This window comes from Diadema antillarum, unplaced genomic scaffold (assembly GCF_040938485.1).
Source record: "Diadema antillarum isolate AM-2024a unplaced genomic scaffold, OU_Dant_1.0 scf00000013, whole genome shotgun sequence".
Classification (NCBI taxonomy): Eukaryota; Metazoa; Echinodermata; class Echinoidea; order Diadematoida; family Diadematidae; genus Diadema; species Diadema antillarum.
The window spans coordinates 1,827,164-1,847,431 of NW_027270902.1; the positions used below are offsets into that span (position 1 = coordinate 1,827,164).

The 20,268-nt window shown below is 36.7% G+C and overlaps 1 protein-coding gene across 1 annotated transcript in view; it reads right to left on the minus strand.

Annotated features, from left to right (window-relative positions):
• The window catches only part of LOC139721560 (protein Obscurin-like), a 164,539-nt gene that overhangs the window by 96,429 nt on the left and 47,842 nt on the right, over positions 1 to 20,268 (minus strand). Inside the window, exons 3-4 of the mRNA XM_071632880.1 lie at positions 15,469 to 15,638; positions 13,658 to 13,754 (exon numbers count right to left, since the gene is read on the minus strand). Coding sequence (XP_071488981.1) covers positions 13,658 to 13,754; positions 15,469 to 15,638 — 267 coding nt within the window. The remainder of the gene's footprint in view (positions 1 to 13,657; positions 13,755 to 15,468; positions 15,639 to 20,268) is intronic.

Below are 20,268 nucleotides of genomic sequence, written 5' to 3' on the forward strand. Positions count from 1 at the left end.
GGAGAAGAAAATTTGAATAAAATATATAATATAGCCTACACTCTTTTCTTCAGTCAATCTGCAGCAAATTTAGAGATGAAAGTTTCATGTAGAAACATTCCATGAGTAAAATCCTCTTGGGTGATATTGTTTGCTGCACAGAGTAGGGAAGAACGCTGTGTGTGTTTTAATTGGCCATACCAGCACCTAGCCGCCATGTGCACACAATGAACCGTATACGAACTTGTTCCGCCTGTCACTGAGACCAGGTCGTGTCAGCAAGGAATGCCTGGAATAGCGGAGGGCATACCACCGTACTCCCAAGCCTGGAGTGTCCCATGGGCGGAGGGGCCCTCCATCACCGGTGGAAAACTGGTCTGGCAATCAACTGGAAGATCTGCCAAGATGGAGTTGATGGCTTTAAAAACTGTCATGTACTTAAGCCTTCCCGGGAAAAGAAAAGCACTGGGGGTCAGAACGATAACCGCGTCATCAAAAGCTGAAAGACAAATTTATAAAGCTGGGGTTGTTTGTATGTATGTCAAGGGGAATTATAGGCAAAACTGACCTCATTCAGTTTATTAATAGCTGTTTTTCTGTGAAGCTCATAGTTTGAAAGGCAGACTTGGTACACAATTGTCACTGTCTCCTGCTATAAAACTGGATGTCTTCAAATATTTACATTTTCATCACTGAAAAAGAAGGCAATGAAGGCAGCCTTTAAAGTGATTCTTCACTGTCACTGAATTCACAATCCTTCATCCATGACAGACAGCAAGGAAGAAATCAGTTTGTGTCATATATCATCATGACTTCTTTTATGTGACTAATAGCAAAAGTAGCCTGATGTAAGTGGTTTTATAATGGCTCCACATTGACACACGTACCACTGCATCCCACATAACTATCGCAGACAGGCCTTGTAAACACGCAACCTGCCAGAAAATGTTTGGATTCTGATCATGATGCAATTTAGGGAGCGTTAAAGACTCAACACGATACATTCCCTCTTTTTTTTTTCCAAAGAAAAGCCAATGTCATTTTTAAAACTATTCTGGTGACATACTGTATAAGCTGTTATTTTTGCAAGGGTTTAATTTTCACGAGTTTCGCGAATTACAATTGGACCATGAATTTAACAACACGCAAAAATGTCACCACGTGCTAAGGTAATAGTGCACATATGAAGACCTCGTTGTCAATTCGCAAAAACATCATCTCACAAAAATGTCTGTGACCTCCTCATTCGTGAAAATATCTGTACGTGAAAATAACAACAGATACAGTAACTGCAAGAAAATCTGATGAAAAGTCAAGCTTTAGAAACTGATAAAGATAAGTGGCATTTCTTTCTTAATATTTGAATACAATCATACTTTACGACATGTGGAACACGCAAAGCTACCCATTACCATCCATGGCTTTGATATTCATTTCTTTTGTTTTTATAACTGTCAACATAGTTTGGTCAAGATAATGGTATATGGAAATTTTGTAGAGATTTGCATATTATGCCACATATCAGCTGAAGAAAATATCAATAAGCATTGAGACAAGACTATATGTGATGTCATTAAAAAGCTAGTGATGAACTATTTCCTCACTTGCAATACACACATTCCTGAGCCACATTTACTGCTTGGAGCTACATCCAACCTACATTGGCTGACACCGTTTCACATTGCGTCAAATTAGAGCTTTGAAATCCAATTACTGATAAGCATCCGACCAGGCTGCGTACACCTCTCTGCTTGTCCTAGATTAACCCACTCAATTCTGTCCACATTCTTGGCTGACTTTCAGATCATTTTCTGCTCATATGACTGCCATCTGTCCAATGATGTGATTCAATCTGCAGCCCATGTACTGAAAAAGGCATTTTATACAGTGTTCACCCAATGATCAGGGACCGCTTTGGCATGAACAGTGTTCAAGGTCCAAGATACCAAATGCAATACAATTTTTAAATTATATGTTATTTTCACTTGCTCAATTAAAATCACGTGTATTCTTTGGCCATCTTTCAGTGGCAACAGTTCAATTGTCCCTCATTTTTAAGTATTTGAAATTATTACTAAATGGAGAGAAATGATAATTACCTGTAGGGATTTCATTTGTTTTTCAGAGCAGTTACTTTCTACTATTAAAGTCCAAGATGAATTATGCAGATTGTACAGACAATAATATTTACAAATTGGCCATAGGAGGTAGTTAATGGGACTACACATTAGGGTGGCATGTGATGGCAGTGACTAAGCAAGGAGACGTGCTTAACCCGTTGAGGACGGTTTGATTTTGCTGCAACAAGCATTTCCCATAGACACTTGCCCAAGTATACTTGGGACTCGTCCTCAATGGGTTAAATGAGATACAGTAGACTCCCGTTTTAACGAAGTCCTTGAGACCGGCAGTTTTCTTCCATTACATAAAAATTTCTTTATAACCAAATGGATTTATAAAAATACATAGAGCGGATAATGTTTCAGTCTAAACTTTTACTTCGTTGTAACTGGAATTTCATTATAACCGTGTTTGTTATAACAGGAGTGCACAGTACTTGCTTGAATGGGACAAAAACTTATTCCCAGCCCCTTGTGATTAAGTGGGGGAGACTGTATTTATCTAAGTAGGGCTATTGCTCAAGCATTATTATGATGATGGTGATGAAGGTGATTGTCATTATTTATCTGGTCATACTTTACGTTATCATATCTATGATTATAATTATGATTATAGTTTTCATTATCATCATTACTTATTCACTTATTTATTTGTCAGGACAGGTATTATGTAATAGATGTGCAAAATATATCTACCCTAATCTTTAATGGTGATGTAATTGATAACAATATGAAATACTCACATGCACATGTATACGAACTGTTATACAAATGATGCACAGGATTATTTCGTGGCGTTAGTGGAGATGTAGTGCACTCTCGGGTATTTACAATGTAGTGCAACATGCACTCGGCTTCGCCTCGTGCATGTTTCACAATTGTAAATACCCTCGAGTGCGCTACATCTCCACTAACGCCACAAAATAATCCTGTGCATCATTTGCTTTATAAAATGGGTCGAAAACTAACAGCATTTTTCACGTACCTTTGTGGGTCAATACCAGTCAGCTACATGTAGCACTCGCTCAAGTCAAAAAGTCAAGATATCTGAAGATGTTCGTCCCAAACATTTACGCACGCCGCACTCGGAAATCCCGCACATATAAGTACTGTACGTATAAGAGTGTACGTACGCCACATGTTATGCGCAAGAAAGGCTGGCCGGCAGCCGGCCCGAACTAGAAGTTGTTTACAGGATTGACAGCGCGTATAGTAGCGCGCGACGCACTTGTAACAACTGATTGAGTGCGCACTGCTAGTGTAAACATTGTGACGTCAGGCCGTGCATGTTAGTGAGAAACTGATGCACGCACACATGACTCATTTCAGCGCTTCCAATTGGCTACATTCTTGAACCCATTTTATGAAAATCTGATATCACTGGTGAAGCTGTGGTACATACGTGTGATGGAGAAAATGATGCATTCTGCAGTTTAAGAGTCAATAACTGCAGATATTGTAATATCCATGGCAACAAAACATTACAAGATGTGGCTTGACCAGCTAATAACAAACTTGGATAACAAAGCTGGACAAGTGCACAAAATGCCAAAGATTATTATGAAAGGTCATAAATGCAAAGAATATAAAAGAATGCAGGTCGGTCCTGTAAGCCAAACTGCAGAGAAAATATAGTACCAGTCACACAGAACTTTACAGTGGATAGCATATTTGTTATCATTACTGCAATATGGAGGCTTTAACCCTTACTGTACCATACTGTTCACCAACTGGCATGTTCACTGGAGCGCTTTATTCACTGACATATACACTATGTCTGAAAATTAACTCTTTATGTGACACATTTGCATGCCTGACTCAGTCAACAGCGTGCCAAGTTCAAATATTCTGCTCAAACACGCAATACCGCCCAAATTGCCAAATGCCACAGTACAATGAAAGCATTTCACACGATTTCATTCCTGTCACATGTAGCTCGCATCGCATGTGGTGATTGACTATCATGTGGTATTTCCTAATGGATCTGCAAGTAAATTCCAAGTGTCTGTCACTGTTTTTATGATGGTTAGGTGCAAAAGTCAAGCCTCTACAACAACGTAGCTACTGGTCATTTGAAAAAAAAATAACAATCCTATCTTTGTCATACAATTTACATTAAAGCAAAACTTGCCATTTTCTCTACATGTCCTGGGTAACAAAAATCTATGAAAGTTACATAGATTTGACGAAACATAATGTTTTCCTAGAACAAGACTACATTGCTGTCTCAGAATGATGTGGCACACATGGGGTTTACAATGTGGTGCGTAAAGAGTTAATTGCCAATGAATAGAGATTACACAAATCCTGTTATGTCATCATGGTCTTTATTTTTGGACTGAGACACATTGCTACACCTGAGTGGGATTACAATCAAGTTAAATTTGCAGTTATTGACTGAATGCTGTTAAAGAAAAAAAAACTGTCAAATTATAGCTAGTGCTTTGGCACAAAAAGAGTTGAAGGTAAACAAAAAAAAAAAACCTCCATCAGTCTGTAGACAAGACTATGGCAGCATGGTTTAATTTGCTTACTGCTGATGAACACGAGTGTTATCAGCATTACACATCTTTTTGTCATCACCTGGACTTGTCTTTTTTGTCATCCATGTTTGTTATTGAAGCCAAGCCTGTGAGCTGACCAACACATTCGATATAGGGTGAGCTTGTAACTCCTCATGCTGTGTAAACCATGTATCCAAACTATGTTTTTTTTCAGTAAATATGTTTTGGCAACATACACCTGTGTAAGTGATGATCAGGGTATTATAAATCAATACAAGAATACAAGTTAACTGTAAGCATTTGCATCCCATACTGTAAAAGTGGATATTTTCTCGCGACTAATTTTTCGCGCTTGGCCAGGTAAGAAGAGTTTCGCGTGTTTTTAATTCCGCGGAATCAAGACATGACGCACAGGAACATATGGCTAGCAAAAATATTTGCGTGCTTTCATTTTCGCGGTAGTTTCTGGTTGCGCAAAATGCACGAAAATTTCAACACCGCGAAAATTTCCACTTTTACCTTAGTCCCTTTGATGGACAGCAAAGAAATAAATATTGGAATTCATCTTCTCCCTTCCAACAATGTGGGTCAATAGCCATGCTGTACCAGTATGATGTGATTATTGTTCTTAAATATGTCCTTGCATTTGATCAAATGTCTGAGAGGGTATTATAAAATGGGTTCAAGAATGTAGCCAATTGGAAGCGCTGAAATGAGTCACGTGTGCTTGTATTAATTTCTCACTAACATCCACGGCCGACGTCACAATGTTTGCACTAGCAGTGCGCACTCAATCAGTTGTTACAAGTGCGTTGCGCGCTACTATATGCGCTGTCAATCCTGTAAACAACTTCTAGTTCGGGCGCCTGCCGGCCAGCCTTTCTTGTGTGCATAACATGTACGTGTGGCGTACATGTACGTATACTCTTATACATACGTACAGTACTTATATATGTGCGGGATTTCCGAGTGCGACGTGCGTAAATGTTTGGGACGAACATCTTCGGACATCTTGATCCACAAAGGTACGTGAAAAATGCTGTTAGTTTTCGACCCATTTTATAAAACAAATGATGCACAGGATTATTTCGTGGCGTTAGTGGAGATGCAGCTCACTCTCGAGTATTTACAATGTAGTGCAACATGCACTCAGCTTCGCCTCGTGCATGTTTCACAATTGTAAATACCCTCGAGTACGCTACATCTCCACTAACGCACTCTATCCTGTGCATCATTTGTATAATATAAAGACCTAAAAGAGGAGCTAAACAAAGCAAATTAAAATTGGACTACTCAGCAGGTTAATACTGTAAAACCAAAAACATTCGCAGCATGAAACTTTTGTGAATTAGAGCAGATTTGTTTTTTTCCATGGCAGGAAGATTTCGTGAAAATTTGCCAACCACTAAAAATTATGACTTTACTACCTCAACTGGATTGTGTAGACAAAAACTTTTGCATACATTTTGCTTTCGTGCACAGTGGCTCCTCATGAAATTAGTAAAAAAGTTTCATGCACGTGAAAATATCTATTTTTTACAGTAAATAAAAGTTTAACAGTGGCTGACCTGAAACCTTACCATTATTCAACTCCTTATGCTCTTTTATGATGCTTATTTGAATACAAATATGAAATCAGCTTATCATCATTATATAATATATTATCACAGCTTACAGTGGTACGTACAAACATAAGATAAACTTTGGAATGACAGCTATAAAGTCAGATAAACATTGTCTGATTAAAAACAAACACTACCAAACATATCTAATACTGAGAACCATGGTGCATTTACAATCATAAAGATTGCACCAAGTCCTAATATTGTTTATGTTAAAAACAAGCCAGATCCAATGATAAGCAAATAATCAACGTTGGTGAAGGTGATGGGACAAACTATCACTTCCGAGGCCATCTGGATGTAGCTATCTTTCCGAAGCGCAGCTGAGGAAAGATAGCGTACACGTTCAGATCGCTGAGGAAGTGATAGTTTGTCTCATTGCCTGAAACTAAAAGTTGATTATTTGCTTTATATTCCACATCTAGGGTCCTAGAAATTCCCATTTTAGTCCACATCTGAAACCGTTTTAGCTGTCTTTAGGTATCCTTAGGGCTTAGGCTACGTGTGCGCGTAGATGACAAAACAATGAAGTTGCTGCGCGCATCGCGTGGCACCGAAGTGAAAGTCCGTTGCACTGTGTACTATCAAGTGACCTAGGTCACATGATAGTCCACAGTGCAACGCACTTTTATTTCGCGCGTACTCATCTTGCGTTAGGACTATGTGGACTGTGTGGAGATCAGCGAAACAAAAGGGACTATCAACATAGAGTGTAACAAACTTTTCTTCTCAGGTGATGTGATGGGCAAAACTACGCTTCATCACATGATAAGATCTGGTCCAATCCTATTGCAACATTCTTAGTATGTGGAATAAAATATGAACTAACCAAGGTTATACAAGCTGTCCTATAATGTCTGTGACTTGAAAACACATATAGGAGTATCGCAGACAAATATATCAGAAGTTATCTTCCTCCTTTTTTTCTCTAGCTTACTGGTCATAAAGCCTGTCCCCTTTTCTTTTTCCTAGTTTTACTTGCTATTCATATTGTGGCATTTTGGAAGCCTTTGCAGTCTATTACTTTATACAACTATATGACTTGTTCTCTTCTTCAGGAACAGAGAACGACAATCATGTTGTTTGCAACGAAGACCCGTCCACACTGCTGCCATCTGGAGATCCAGAAAGTTGATTGAATCGACAATCATAATCAGATATTACAATAATCACGACAGTGTTTCCCTCCTTTTGTCAGTAAATCATAGAAAATTGAGGCATCCAAGTATCAGAAAAAGAGAGAGAGAGAGAGAGAGAGAGAGAGAGAGAGAGAGAGACCTACAGTATTAGTAATATCCCCATAGTCACAGGCAATCTTGGTTGGCACAAGTTCGAGCAGAACTGGTATTCTTGCAGATGACACACATGATATGTCTCTATGTATCACATATCACAAGACTACATTGTACCTTTGTTATTTCTGTACAGAGGTAATCTCTGTAACATCTGTTTATGCAGACTAGGTTTATGTCTGACCTAGTCTCTACATATTATGCAGGATTACCAGTGCTACAGACTATCTACTGGCTGTTTGCCACATACCTTGTCACCATGACAACATGAGGTTTAGTTTTTAAAGGGATACATAGAGAAATCTTTATTTGCTATATATTTGAAATATACAACTAAAATCCACATTCAGAGACAATCTATAAGAATAAACCATAGTATCAAAAGAATGCTTTCAACATAACTGAAAATGAACATAATATGACAGAAAATATCAGAACTTATCTCATATCTACTGCGGATAGCAAGATGTTTGTAATAGCTACATTTAAGCTACATTTTTTATCAATGAGTAGAAATGACAGTGGATGCCATTGTAAAAGTGATAAATGTATACAAATGCATATATTCATGTTATATATCACACACTCACACATAGGGCTATGCATACAGACATACATACACATAAATATATGTGTAAAATATAGGCACGATATACACAGTATACATATTATATCACAGCCATGTAGATATTGCAGTTTTTGTGATGACTTTTTAAATTTTTGACAACTACCTCATAATCTGTCTTATCTTCTTCGCATTTTCACCCAAAATTATTTTCCCACTGAAATAATTTTGCTTTCAAGTTGCCCAAATCTGCATGAGGAAATTTGCTCATTGCTGCATTCTCACATTTCACTTTAAACGGTTTACTGTACCTCGCTGACAAATCATGAAAATTGTCTAAAATCTTTCCTCTAATGTATGTTTCTTTCATTTATCTTCTTTTAATACAAGAGGTGCAGGTGTATGTCCAGTGAGGTTCTAGGACAAGGGGGGGGGGGGTGCTTAGCCCTAAAAATGTGTTTTAAAATCTTTTTATTAGGCTTAGGCCTGGAATATATAACTTAAATTACTCAATATACAATAAAAAGATCTAATTCAAATTTGAATTGTTGTATATTGAATTAATAGAATTTCTTTACATTTCTTTAAAGAAAGTAAGGAAGTTGATCTATTTGAGGGAATGTGGTATACTGTAAAAGTGGATATTTTTGTGTGAATAATTTTTCATGCTCGGCCTGGTAAGATGAATTTCGCATGTTTTTTACTACAAGGAATCAGGATATTAACTACCGGAAATGCAAGTTTGATTTTTTAAGTTTAAATGTTTAAAACTGAGAGAAGCATTCTATAATGATATCTAAACATAAAGATACCTATCTGTTGAAGCATTTGTATTTTGTATCTATGAGTTTTCAAATGATTAAATAGAGGACCACTGTGTGAGAGATATGACGATTTTGTGCAAATCCTAACTGCTTTCTTCGTAATAAAAAGTATATGATGTAGTTTGGTCTTACCACAAACACCTCAAATTATCTTGCAATAATCAATATATAATGGTAAAAATCAATGCATTGTATATCATAAGAAGAGAATGCTCTATATACAATATTCCAAATCCTTTACAAATGGAAGAAGACACATTTTTACTGCTGATCCCATGACATATTCATTGTAATGCCAAGAAATTTTACATATTCTTTCTGATCTAAAGGGAGACCATTAATGATAATATTTTGTGTAAATTTTCATTTCTACTAGTAGTTTGGAGATGCACAACATACGTTTTAAATAAACATCGATATTAAAGCCATTACTATTTTGAAAATACTTTATGACATATTAAAAGTCTCATTACACATTATTTCCCATTCAGTGTCTCTTTGAAATGAAATCTAAAATCAGGGTAGAATGAGATACATCTTATATTTCTTACAGGTAGGTAGGGTCCTTTAAGCTGTAATGTAGGATTAATTCATACACGTGTAAATCTATACTCAGGTTGGCCGGTGTCTCTTGAAACGCCCTTTCCTCTCGGAATGCAAGCCCTCGACCAGCCCTGGTATAAATGGCAGCGCGTTGCTTACCGTACCCCACGTCATCGTAATGAGTTCAGCACATGGCCTCGCGGCCTTGCTGGGGTAACAGGACGGAGGGTGTGTGCTTAACGGGAGCTAACTCTCCACGGCGCGGCCTGCCCAGATCACAGAGGCATGGCTTAAAGACTCTCAGCTCTCTGACTTATCAGAGGTTTACATGAGATTGGTCGGTTCTCTTGACTGGGACTAACAGACCTAAAAATAGACTGAATAGCATTCCAATATTGATTATCATGTCATCTGACATTCTTTTATAGTTTTCTTTCCCAGACACGTCTTGATCATAACTTGAAATGTGAGATGTCTTTCATAATACCAGTGTGACAGGCACACAAAATAAGTGATTGAATATGTGTACTCCTAACTGTCATTTAAAGCAGTGTGTATACAGGCATCCCACTCATTTATAAAGTATTATTAACTTAATGAAAAGGGTTATAATGCAACAGATGGGATTCCATTTTCAGTAACGATCTGCTCTGAATTTGTAAGTTCTTTGAAATATTACACACAGGGGACAGTCTTACATCACAGTAAGCATACAATTTGTACCTAAACATCCTGTTTGCACCAGGCTTGCTAGCCATCTAATTACTACAATTACCCTCACAATTTACTTAAACTAAAACCTCTCTTGTCAAGTTGCAATAAAACACCCTAAATCAGATATCAAATCAATGTAATCACTTGGATGCTCATTGCTAACATGTAGTTATTACCTATATCTATCAATAAAAACGAAGTGATATTTGGTGAAATGTAGTAAACTTTACACACACTTAAAGGGCTTATCTATGACAGTTTAGTGACTCTTCAATTATGCATACAAACAAATCACGTAGGCATAGTAACGAGGCATGGTGACAATATTTTGTATAATGTTTGTGTACATAGATTAATACTTTACAACTACTATTGTAGATGTCCACTCATAAACTTATTAACACAGGAAATGATTACTTAAATACAAACCATGTGTATGTATGTAAGTTTATGCATTTTGTGAATAAATTAAAGAAAATCAAAACAGTTGCCCAAAACACCTGGGGCCTGTTGCATAAAATGTTTAACCTGAGAAAAACTCTGGTAGGAAAAACTCTGGTTAGTATGATGCTGCTATTTACTATAATTAACACAGAAAAAAAAAAATTGGTTGAAAATTAACCTGAGTTTTTCTCAGGTAAAACATTTAAAGGACAAGTTCACCTTCATAAACATAAGGATTGAGAAAATGCAACAATATTAGTAGAACACATCAGTGAAAGTTTGAGGAAAATTGGACAATCGATGCAGAAGTTATGAATTTTTTAAATTTTTGTGTTGGAACCGCTGGATGAGGAGACTACTACAGCTTGTGAGTCATATGCGTACAACAGTATAAAGAAAATGTAAAAGAAAATTCAACATATTTTCACTTTTTTCGCATAATAAAAGAGCACTTGACTTGCCTCTTTCTAAAGGCAGGGGAAATAATATTACCCATAACATTTGTCGGTAACGAGTCAGGGGAATGTGTACTTTTTTCAAAAGATGGAATTTTGTGAAATTCTTTTTATATTTTCCTTATATTGTTGTACGCATGTGACATGTAAGTTATTCATACACTGCAGTAGTCTTCTCATCCAGCGGGTACTGCACAAAAACTTCAAAAATTCATAACTTTTGAACGGATTGTCTGATTTTCCTCAAACTTTCAATGATGTGTTTTACTAATATTGCTACATTCTCTCAATCCTTATGTTTATGAAGGTGAACTTGTCCTTTAATGCAACAGGCCCCTGATTGAAAAGACACACTTTGGGACTTCCTGTTAGGATTAATGTTCAGCCAGTTAACCCATTGACACCTAAGCTATAATATCCAGACACAGACGTCAGCAGAGAATGAGTGTTATGTCAGAGGCAAATGGTCTTCAAAGGATTATAAAGAGCTGGCTGCTGATGCTGAGTCTACGTGATCCAATGCCCCAGACAGAAAGAGAAAATGTCAGTAAAAGGTTACACTCACGTTAGCGCCCCTTGTCAAGTGATATCAAATCTAAAGAGTATGGGCAGCCTGTAGAAAGGCCACATTGTGTACTGACACATTAAAGAGAATATACCTGGGCTAGATCGACAGACAGTCCATACAACCATTGAAATACAAACTGTATGTTTGTCTACCAAAGGAAATTAGGGAATGTTACTTTGGGAACATTTCACTTGGAATGATTTAAAGCGTCAGTACTTTATAGTTTCAATGGTTTTTCTTGGCAATTAAACTTAACTGACATTGATCATTCAATTAGAGTTGTTCCTGTAAGGAATTCATCTTATGTACATGAAAACAAAGTTTTATAAGAGATAAAAAAATGCTTTATGAACTATTATACTGTTATACTAGATCTTGGTGAAATATCTTAAATGACTGTTAAAACCATAATAACAAATGTCAAAAGTCCAGTGAAAAAAAGAACCCTGACTTTGTGAAGCATGGCTGGAACATAAAAGTCAATATGATAGCAAGTACTGATGCTTCTTTCTAGCTTAATTATTTACTTCTTTGCAGCAGGTTTCATGTTTTTCTCTTTTCCTGTTACCGGTATACCCAAATAAACTTGTTCTTTAACTCTCACGTGCCTTTTTCATATGCCCAACAGCACGCCAAGTTTGCATATTTTGCTCAAACTCACAAACCTGCCCAAACCGATCAATAAATTCCCAAATGCCACCGTATGATGAAAGCTTCAGACGGGATTCCATTCCCCACACATGTAGCTTGCATTTCCTTGTGATTGCATAGCAGTGTTTGATATAGGGATTTTCAAGTAAATTCTAGTTTTCTTTCATGGTTGTGTCTGCAAAAGTCATGCCTCCCAAGCCATGGACAATAACTGCTACAGTAATGCTACAGTTACAGAATTTGTATTCCCTCTATATACATTCCCTCAAAACCCTGTATCTAACTTTGGAAAGTCTTTCTTTTTGTCATTCAATGATACTGGAGGGAAAGATCAGAAATTACTTACCACATTTTGCACAGATCAATCCAATGAGCAAACTTTTCCTTCTAATTAAGTTTAACATGTCATGTGCTGAATTGGAATTGGGATTGTTGTTGGAGATTGCTCAAATTTGGCCACCATAATAGCAATGTGTAAGTACTCGGATCACCTAACTATTATTTGTTTTTTTGTTTTTTTAAATAGATGGTGCTTCACAGTGCTATAACCTGGAGTATGACAGTATCCCTGGTTACGGCGTGCCACATTGATGTACCTATTCACAAGCAGGTATATTCAATTTAGTTTAGTTCAGTTTAGTTTAGTTTAGTTCAGTTCAGTTCAGTTCAGTTCAGTTCAGTTCAGTTCAGTTCAGTTCAGTTCAGTTCAGTTCAGTTCAGTTCAGTTCAGTTCAGTTCAGTTCAGTTCAGTTCAGTTCAGTTCAGTTTAGTTTAGCTTAGTTCAGTTTAGTTTAGTTTAGTTTAGTCTTGTTTAGTTTGTTTTCCTGCCTGTTCCCTCCTTGCTTTCGTTCTTGTCCTTGTCATATTCCTTTCTTTCTGTTTGTTTTGCCTGACGTCATGATATCAAAATGTTCATACATGGAGTCCTTGACAGATCTCAATATGCCCCTATCTCCCAGAGTAATTCACAAAATTTACAAGCTATGCTTCTCTTATGAATTCCTCTTTTCCATTTACAGTTGAAAAATAAGCATTTGCTTACTTGTTTAAAGTTGATATTACTATAATTGTACACAATGTTTTGTTAAAGCTTATGTGATATAAAATTCCTTAAAATATTCTGTAACTCATGTAATTGTTATGTATATTATTTTGTATTACTTTATATGGAAATAAGAATTATTTGGATTTGAATTTGAAAAGAATCCATGTCCATCCAACCTGTGACTTCTGGTTGGATGGTAGCAATGTGTCCATCAAAGTTGGCCTGCGGAAGGGACAAATGTAAGAAGCACTGATGGGATTTGAATCCATGACCCTTCAGTTTGAAGATGGAGTTTCATGGGAAGATTACACGGCACCTTCTAGGTACTCACCATGGAGCTTGCATCTTATCAGCTGGTTTAGCCCCGCTTCCCTTAGTATTGGCTGAATCGTCTCCAGTGAGGTCCGTTGGGGTAATCACAATGTCACCTGTTATGTAAGGCAATAGTTTGGATGTGATTGCATTAAAGGCATAATTTACCATTTGTAGATGAAACAAAAACCCAGCACAAGTGCTTCAAAATAGTACTAAAATTTGAGTTAGAGATAGAAACAACCAATGTATAAATTTGAACCAGTATAATTGATTTTAAGTATTGTTAAATATACAAAATGTGAATTAAAGTTATGATAAAAATGTTTCTAGACTAAGATGTGTACAGTTGAAATGATTTATCAAGTTTATAAAGAAAAATAGTGATATCTCCTTAAATTGTAGGATTTATTGCAAAAATTCTATGTGGTAGGATGTTTTGTGATACAACTGACCTACACATATGCATCAAATGTAATATCTTGAAATTTTTTTAAATCACTGCTCCCAAATGTAAACAGGACCTTTCACTTCAAATGAAACAGGGCAATGTTTCCTCACCAAATGAAATGTACATGATGCATACATCACATAAATTGGTGTGAGTCATTGCATTCATAAATTTGAAGAGATAAAAGTATTATACAAGGAGTAATTTTGGATTCAGGCAGTCAGTACACTGTGTAAACAAGGTATACTCTATCTCCTGGATGCGGTCTTAAATGATAATATTACACTACTGCAAAAACATTATAAACTAGAAAAGCACTCTGAGAGCGCAGACCTCTGCCAAGCATGCAGCTCATTTCCACCACTGATCTTGTAAGTGATTTCCACCCATAAGTACTTGTATAGCATTGTGTGCAGGGTCGCCCGATTTCCCAATATAGAAGCCTTTGTTACGTCATAAACCCTCAGCTGCACGGCGCGCCTTGCCATAGCAGAAACTAGAGCACGCACTTTAGTGCGCGCATGCAAATCTCAAATATGCGCAGCCTGAACTCGCAAGTTCATTGACCCTACCTGCCAAAATATCAAAAATCCTTCATAAATTCACCCAAAATTCTTGGATCATTATCAAAAGTTAATTGTTTGGTACTTGTGTCATTCTCAACCTTTCCTGCAAGTTTCATCCCAATCCTTTAACTACTTTTTGAGTTATTTTGCGCACGGACAAACGAACGAACGAACAAACCAACGGTAATGAAAACATAACCTCCTCCCTTGGCAGAGGAAATGATATGAAAGGTGAAACCAAAATGATAGTATTACTGGACTTAACTAATAGAAGCTATGACCAGTTTTGATCTTGAAGGGTTTTGGCCAAAATCGAGTTGGCACAATTAGACCTCGTAGCATACCATAGCCAGACACCAAATATATTCATTTGATGGGTTTCCTCAAATAACACGATAACAAATGAGAGGGACTGAACAGGACCATTACATCTTCGAAGTGGGATTTAGCCTACCAAAATCTCACACAATGTATGATTTACTCCATTCATGGACTGCACTCTCATAACAATGTACATGTAACACATGGGGAGTTTGTTACACAGTTAAGATAACCCGACAAAGTGATGTCAGATTACTATTATTATTTATTCGACCAGGTAAACAATATAGGTATACAGGATACATATCATAAACATTACAAAAATGCAACAAAAACCAGAATGAACATTACAAAAGGATACACTGTACTGTACATGTAACACAAAATGAAAAAGAAATACATATTTTAAACAACTTTACGTACTAGCAGCAGTCCAACACTTGTTGAATTAAGCACTTTTAATAGCTCCAATAAACCACCAGATAACCTCACCTTCTTGTACTGAGAAGTCATTAGCATACTCTTCACCCTGCACTGTATCTGGAGTCTTCTCAGTTATGATAATTTCTGCCCCACAATGAACCACGCCCTCAGAGTTCACTGCCCTCACAATGTAGAGTCCTTTGTCTTCTGGTAGAGTAGATGGTATGGTCAAGGAGTGTCTGAAATGGAAGGAGAAAATGATATCCTGCTCTCACTTTGTGCATCAAACATTCATATTTACAACTACATGTACTACAGCCACGAACTAAATTGTTGCATTTCAAACTCTAATCTCTAAATAGGAGTAGGTACCTACATCTACACTCAAAGAATTTGTATAATGTACTTTGCAAAGTATGCTGAAGTTGTATACTGCAGGAAGAGAAAAAATAAACATCTGTCTACCGCTTAAAGTGTGAAGCGTGGTGACTGGGAGTCATGCATAATTCAAACACTCTGATGTGCATATACACACTCATTCACACACACACACAAACACGCACACACACACATTGTGCATAGCGCACATACACACAGACTGACTCTCTCAAACACAAACATTGGGGCTTACTCACACACACACACACACACACACACACACACACACACATACAAAAAAAAACACTCTAACACATTGCATAACCTCTCTATCTACTCGAGTAACTTTAAGTACAGGCTGCAATATCCAGTATACTTAACAGATTTCAAATACTATATGAAGAGTTTGATCGAAAAATGTGTTTGGTGCCATTTTTAAATGTTTTCACTAAGTCTTCATCAGATAGAGCAATATAAAACTTTTCAAATGATATCTCACTTATTAAATAACAAGAATATAGATTGCAATTATGATTAAAATCATCCCATTATCATTTTCTTTGTTTTTCAGCATGTTTAATTGCAAATATCTCATATTGACAAGAATAGTTATCAATAAATCATTTTGAAATCAAACTCTTCATATTCACCCAGTGATTACACAACTTAACCCGTTCCATACTTATTTTCTGAAATGCCCATAGACTTAATACGCAGGCCACCAGGTTCCCGTATGGAACAGGTTTACAACTTCAGTGACAAGGGAGATGAAATATTGAGATCTTCCAGCTTAGAGGCAAGACAGGACTATCAACAATAAAAAGTAGCAGACCATAAAAAAATGTCATCACATGGCAACTGATGCATTGGAGGCAGACGCTGAATTAAAACAAAAGCGACGTCTTGACATCACATACCACGGTCATGAATCATTCTACCTCTTCTCTAAGCCTATCCAGATACGTGTATATCCACAGTCGGAGATTTGGAACAAAAATAGAGCCAAACTTGTCAAAACAGGGGACGTCAGGTTTAGAGGAGGAAAAAAACAGAACTGTAATATTCTCCCTCTCAGATGTACATATAATATCTACATACATCTATTGTACATGTACATGTACATAACTTGTTACGGGTAAGAAATTCTAATATCTGAACAGATAATTATTGCAATTGCAATAGTATTGCACATAGTAGAAATCTGCCTTCTGACATTTGCACGGATACAAGAATGTGATCTGTTGCAGGTTATGTTATAGCAAAATGTACTATACCTTGAAAACTAGTAGTCCTTGTAACAGTGGCATAATCCACAACATGCCACAATCATGTGTTCTTACCACTGTCAAAACACGGCATTCACGATTTCTTACATCAGCCTACAGTTTCTTTCTAACTATTGAACTTTGGAGATCTAAGTGCATCATACAATGTAAGCATTCATGACTGACTCCATTACTTAACCCATTGAGGATGGGCTGATTTTGCTACAACACGCATTTCCCATAAACACTTACCCAAGTATACTCAGGACTCATCCTCAACGGGTTAAGCAGTTCATTGTTAGTGTTAATATATCATCAGTTTTACTTGCTCTGTGGTTATGGGTCTTTGTTTGTTGTGCTGTTTAGTCTTGGCTGCAGACAAATTGTTGTTGTTTTTTTCTCCTCAGTCTCAAAATTAATGACATTTGCAAAGGATTAGCATTTAGGCCCTGACTAAAGTCTCAGTGAGGCACATAGCGCTGGAGCCTGTTTCATAAAGATTGAGCATAAGTTGCAATCAATCACAAATTGTATTTCATAAACAACTTTGTGATTGATCGCAAGTAATGCTCAATCTACAGAAAGTTATGCTTGATTTTTCTTGAAATCAAGTGTAGGTACATACCCTTTGTATCTTTATGAAACAAAATTTACACTCAATATTGAACTTATGCTCGATTCAACAAGTTATGCTCAACTAATTGAGCATAAGATTAATCGCAACTCTTCATGAAACTAAATATCTCAGTGTCTCATCTTCTGAACGACAGTCCTTTCAGTTTTTTTCCCTGTAGTGGAGGCTCCCATCAACCAAATTTGGGTAGGTTAGTATCTACTTTAGATTACTCATTTTAGCCCTTCAGTATTTAGTTACATGAATTTCATATTACATACATGTAGGTTATCTTTCTATTAAGAATGAATTTTCATGATTTTGTTAGCAAGTTGTCAAAGTGTATTAACTGACATTAGTGAGAATAGATTTCTCGTTAATGTGCAAATACTTACAAGCTGTACTACTTTCGTGTTTTATTTGCTTGCTTACACAACATACCATCATATACCCAGTATATCATATTTTCTGCAGTTATGGTGTACTAACAATTAAATGACAGTCACTTTCTTTGTCTCATTATATGCTATGACTTACTAGTACTAGGATATATTGACATTTGTTGAGTGTGATATCCAAGATATCAACACACATAGCAGCAATGCTGATATCTCTAACACCCCATCACCAACAATGGATCTGTCTCCAAAGGGGTAAAAATATATATTTTTTTAAATTCCTACAAAACTTTTCCTGGTTTTATTTGTATGACCAGTTTCTATCAGGTGATATCCTGCTTGGACAAAATTGAAGAGTAAAGAATAAACAAGAACAAAAACAAAAAATTATAAAACATATGATCCATCATTCATGACAGCCTGACTTTAAGAATCATCTTCACCGGACCACGAGATGGACAGGAGCGGGAGAGAAGTCCGGTAGATTGTTGGTGATGAATTCATCTGAAAAAGGCCAGTGACAGTTTAGATCTCTCTCCACTGTTAATTGTGCCCGTGGTATGCCACCCCATTAACCCCACAGCCAAAAATGTCAGTCCAAAACAGGCCACTTGGACAATGTACTTTCTATTTACTACTTTAATTCTTTACTACAAATTACTGATTGAAAGTATGGGGAGGGGTGAAGGATACAGGAGTAAACAAAGTTATGGGTGTTGGCAAAGAGATGGATGTGATAAAAGAGTTTATAGGAACTCTTGGAGGAAGCAGAGGGTTTGAAGCACTATGGGCTATCAATACCACAGAAGAGTGTTGGGGGGGGGGGAGATCTTTGTATTACTGGGGATGTGATTTGTGCAGTTGAGCTAGGGTGGGGTGTGTGCATTGGCCATTGCAAAGAAAAAAAGAACTGATAAAAGAGCAGAGGGATAATGCTGATGATTTGGAGCCAGTCATACATTACCTTGATACTGTATGTTCTACGTACCTTTGATGCATGATTACACTACTAAATCAATAATGCAAATAATTGTTCTTCTTCCCTTTTGATATATAATTTCATCATTATACCTCAAAACCATAAGCTACAGTCACAGCTTTGATGTTTGAATCAATGAATAAATTAAACGTGAATTGATTTCTATCATGGCTGCTACAAAAACACTGAATAATCGCTGCTTGTTTATGTTAATGAAGGGCAATTGTCAATCAGTTGCAACTTTGATATTTTTTACTATGATATTTGCTCTATGCTACAGTTGTTCTTTCTTCAATTTATATTGATTCAACCATTTGTTACTGGGAGTTTGTTGAAAATCAATGAAGAAAGAAATACAAATGGGATCAATTGAACTTGTCTCATGTTGCAATTCTCCATGATGATATAGATGAACATGTAGGAGGAGAAACTGCTGATAGTCTGGTCATTGTAAAAGCATGCGCCTAATTCTGAGTGTTTATTTTGATGGGAAGCACAGCCTACCTCCGGAGAAGGCAGGGAGTCTTCGGCTAGACACACTGAGCATGCCTCATAGAAGTGAACTTGGCAATGTCTGGGATCAGTACAAATAGCTTGGGGGCAGTTAGAAGAAAGCTGGCCTGAAATCCCTATCCAAATAAAATGCTTTCTCAAAGCACAAGAAGATGACATAGTCTGCGGCTTCAGACCATGAACAGTAATGGAAAACTTTCATAAAAGATCTTGAATTATTTTGTGTCAACACTAACAACCACAAAACACAGAATACCTAATTTACTCAATTTACTTTGAAACCACTAAAATAGCCAAAAGCAGCAAACCGTCCTATGAGAGCAGCAATGTATCTCTGACCTTACAATGATTATTAATGATATGGGATACAAAACGACTCCTTTCTCTAAATATAATACTCATCACCAACATACTTCTCCCAGAACAATCTTTTCTTTTTCCCATGTTGATTTTTGTGCTGGTATAAGTCTTCCATGAAATCCTAGCAATCCTATCCAATTCCTCTATCAACTCACACCACACCATTTGCTGTTCAGACAAGAGATGACTTCACTGTGAAATCTTTTTTTGTTTTGTTTTGTTTGATGTGATGTCAAGAAGATCCTGTGATATTCTTACATGTAATAGCAAAGAAAAAAGAAATATAAATCATTCAATGAGCTTATTTTGCCATACTGATTAACCTTTCTACATGTATCACTATCCATTTTTCTTTGTATTTAA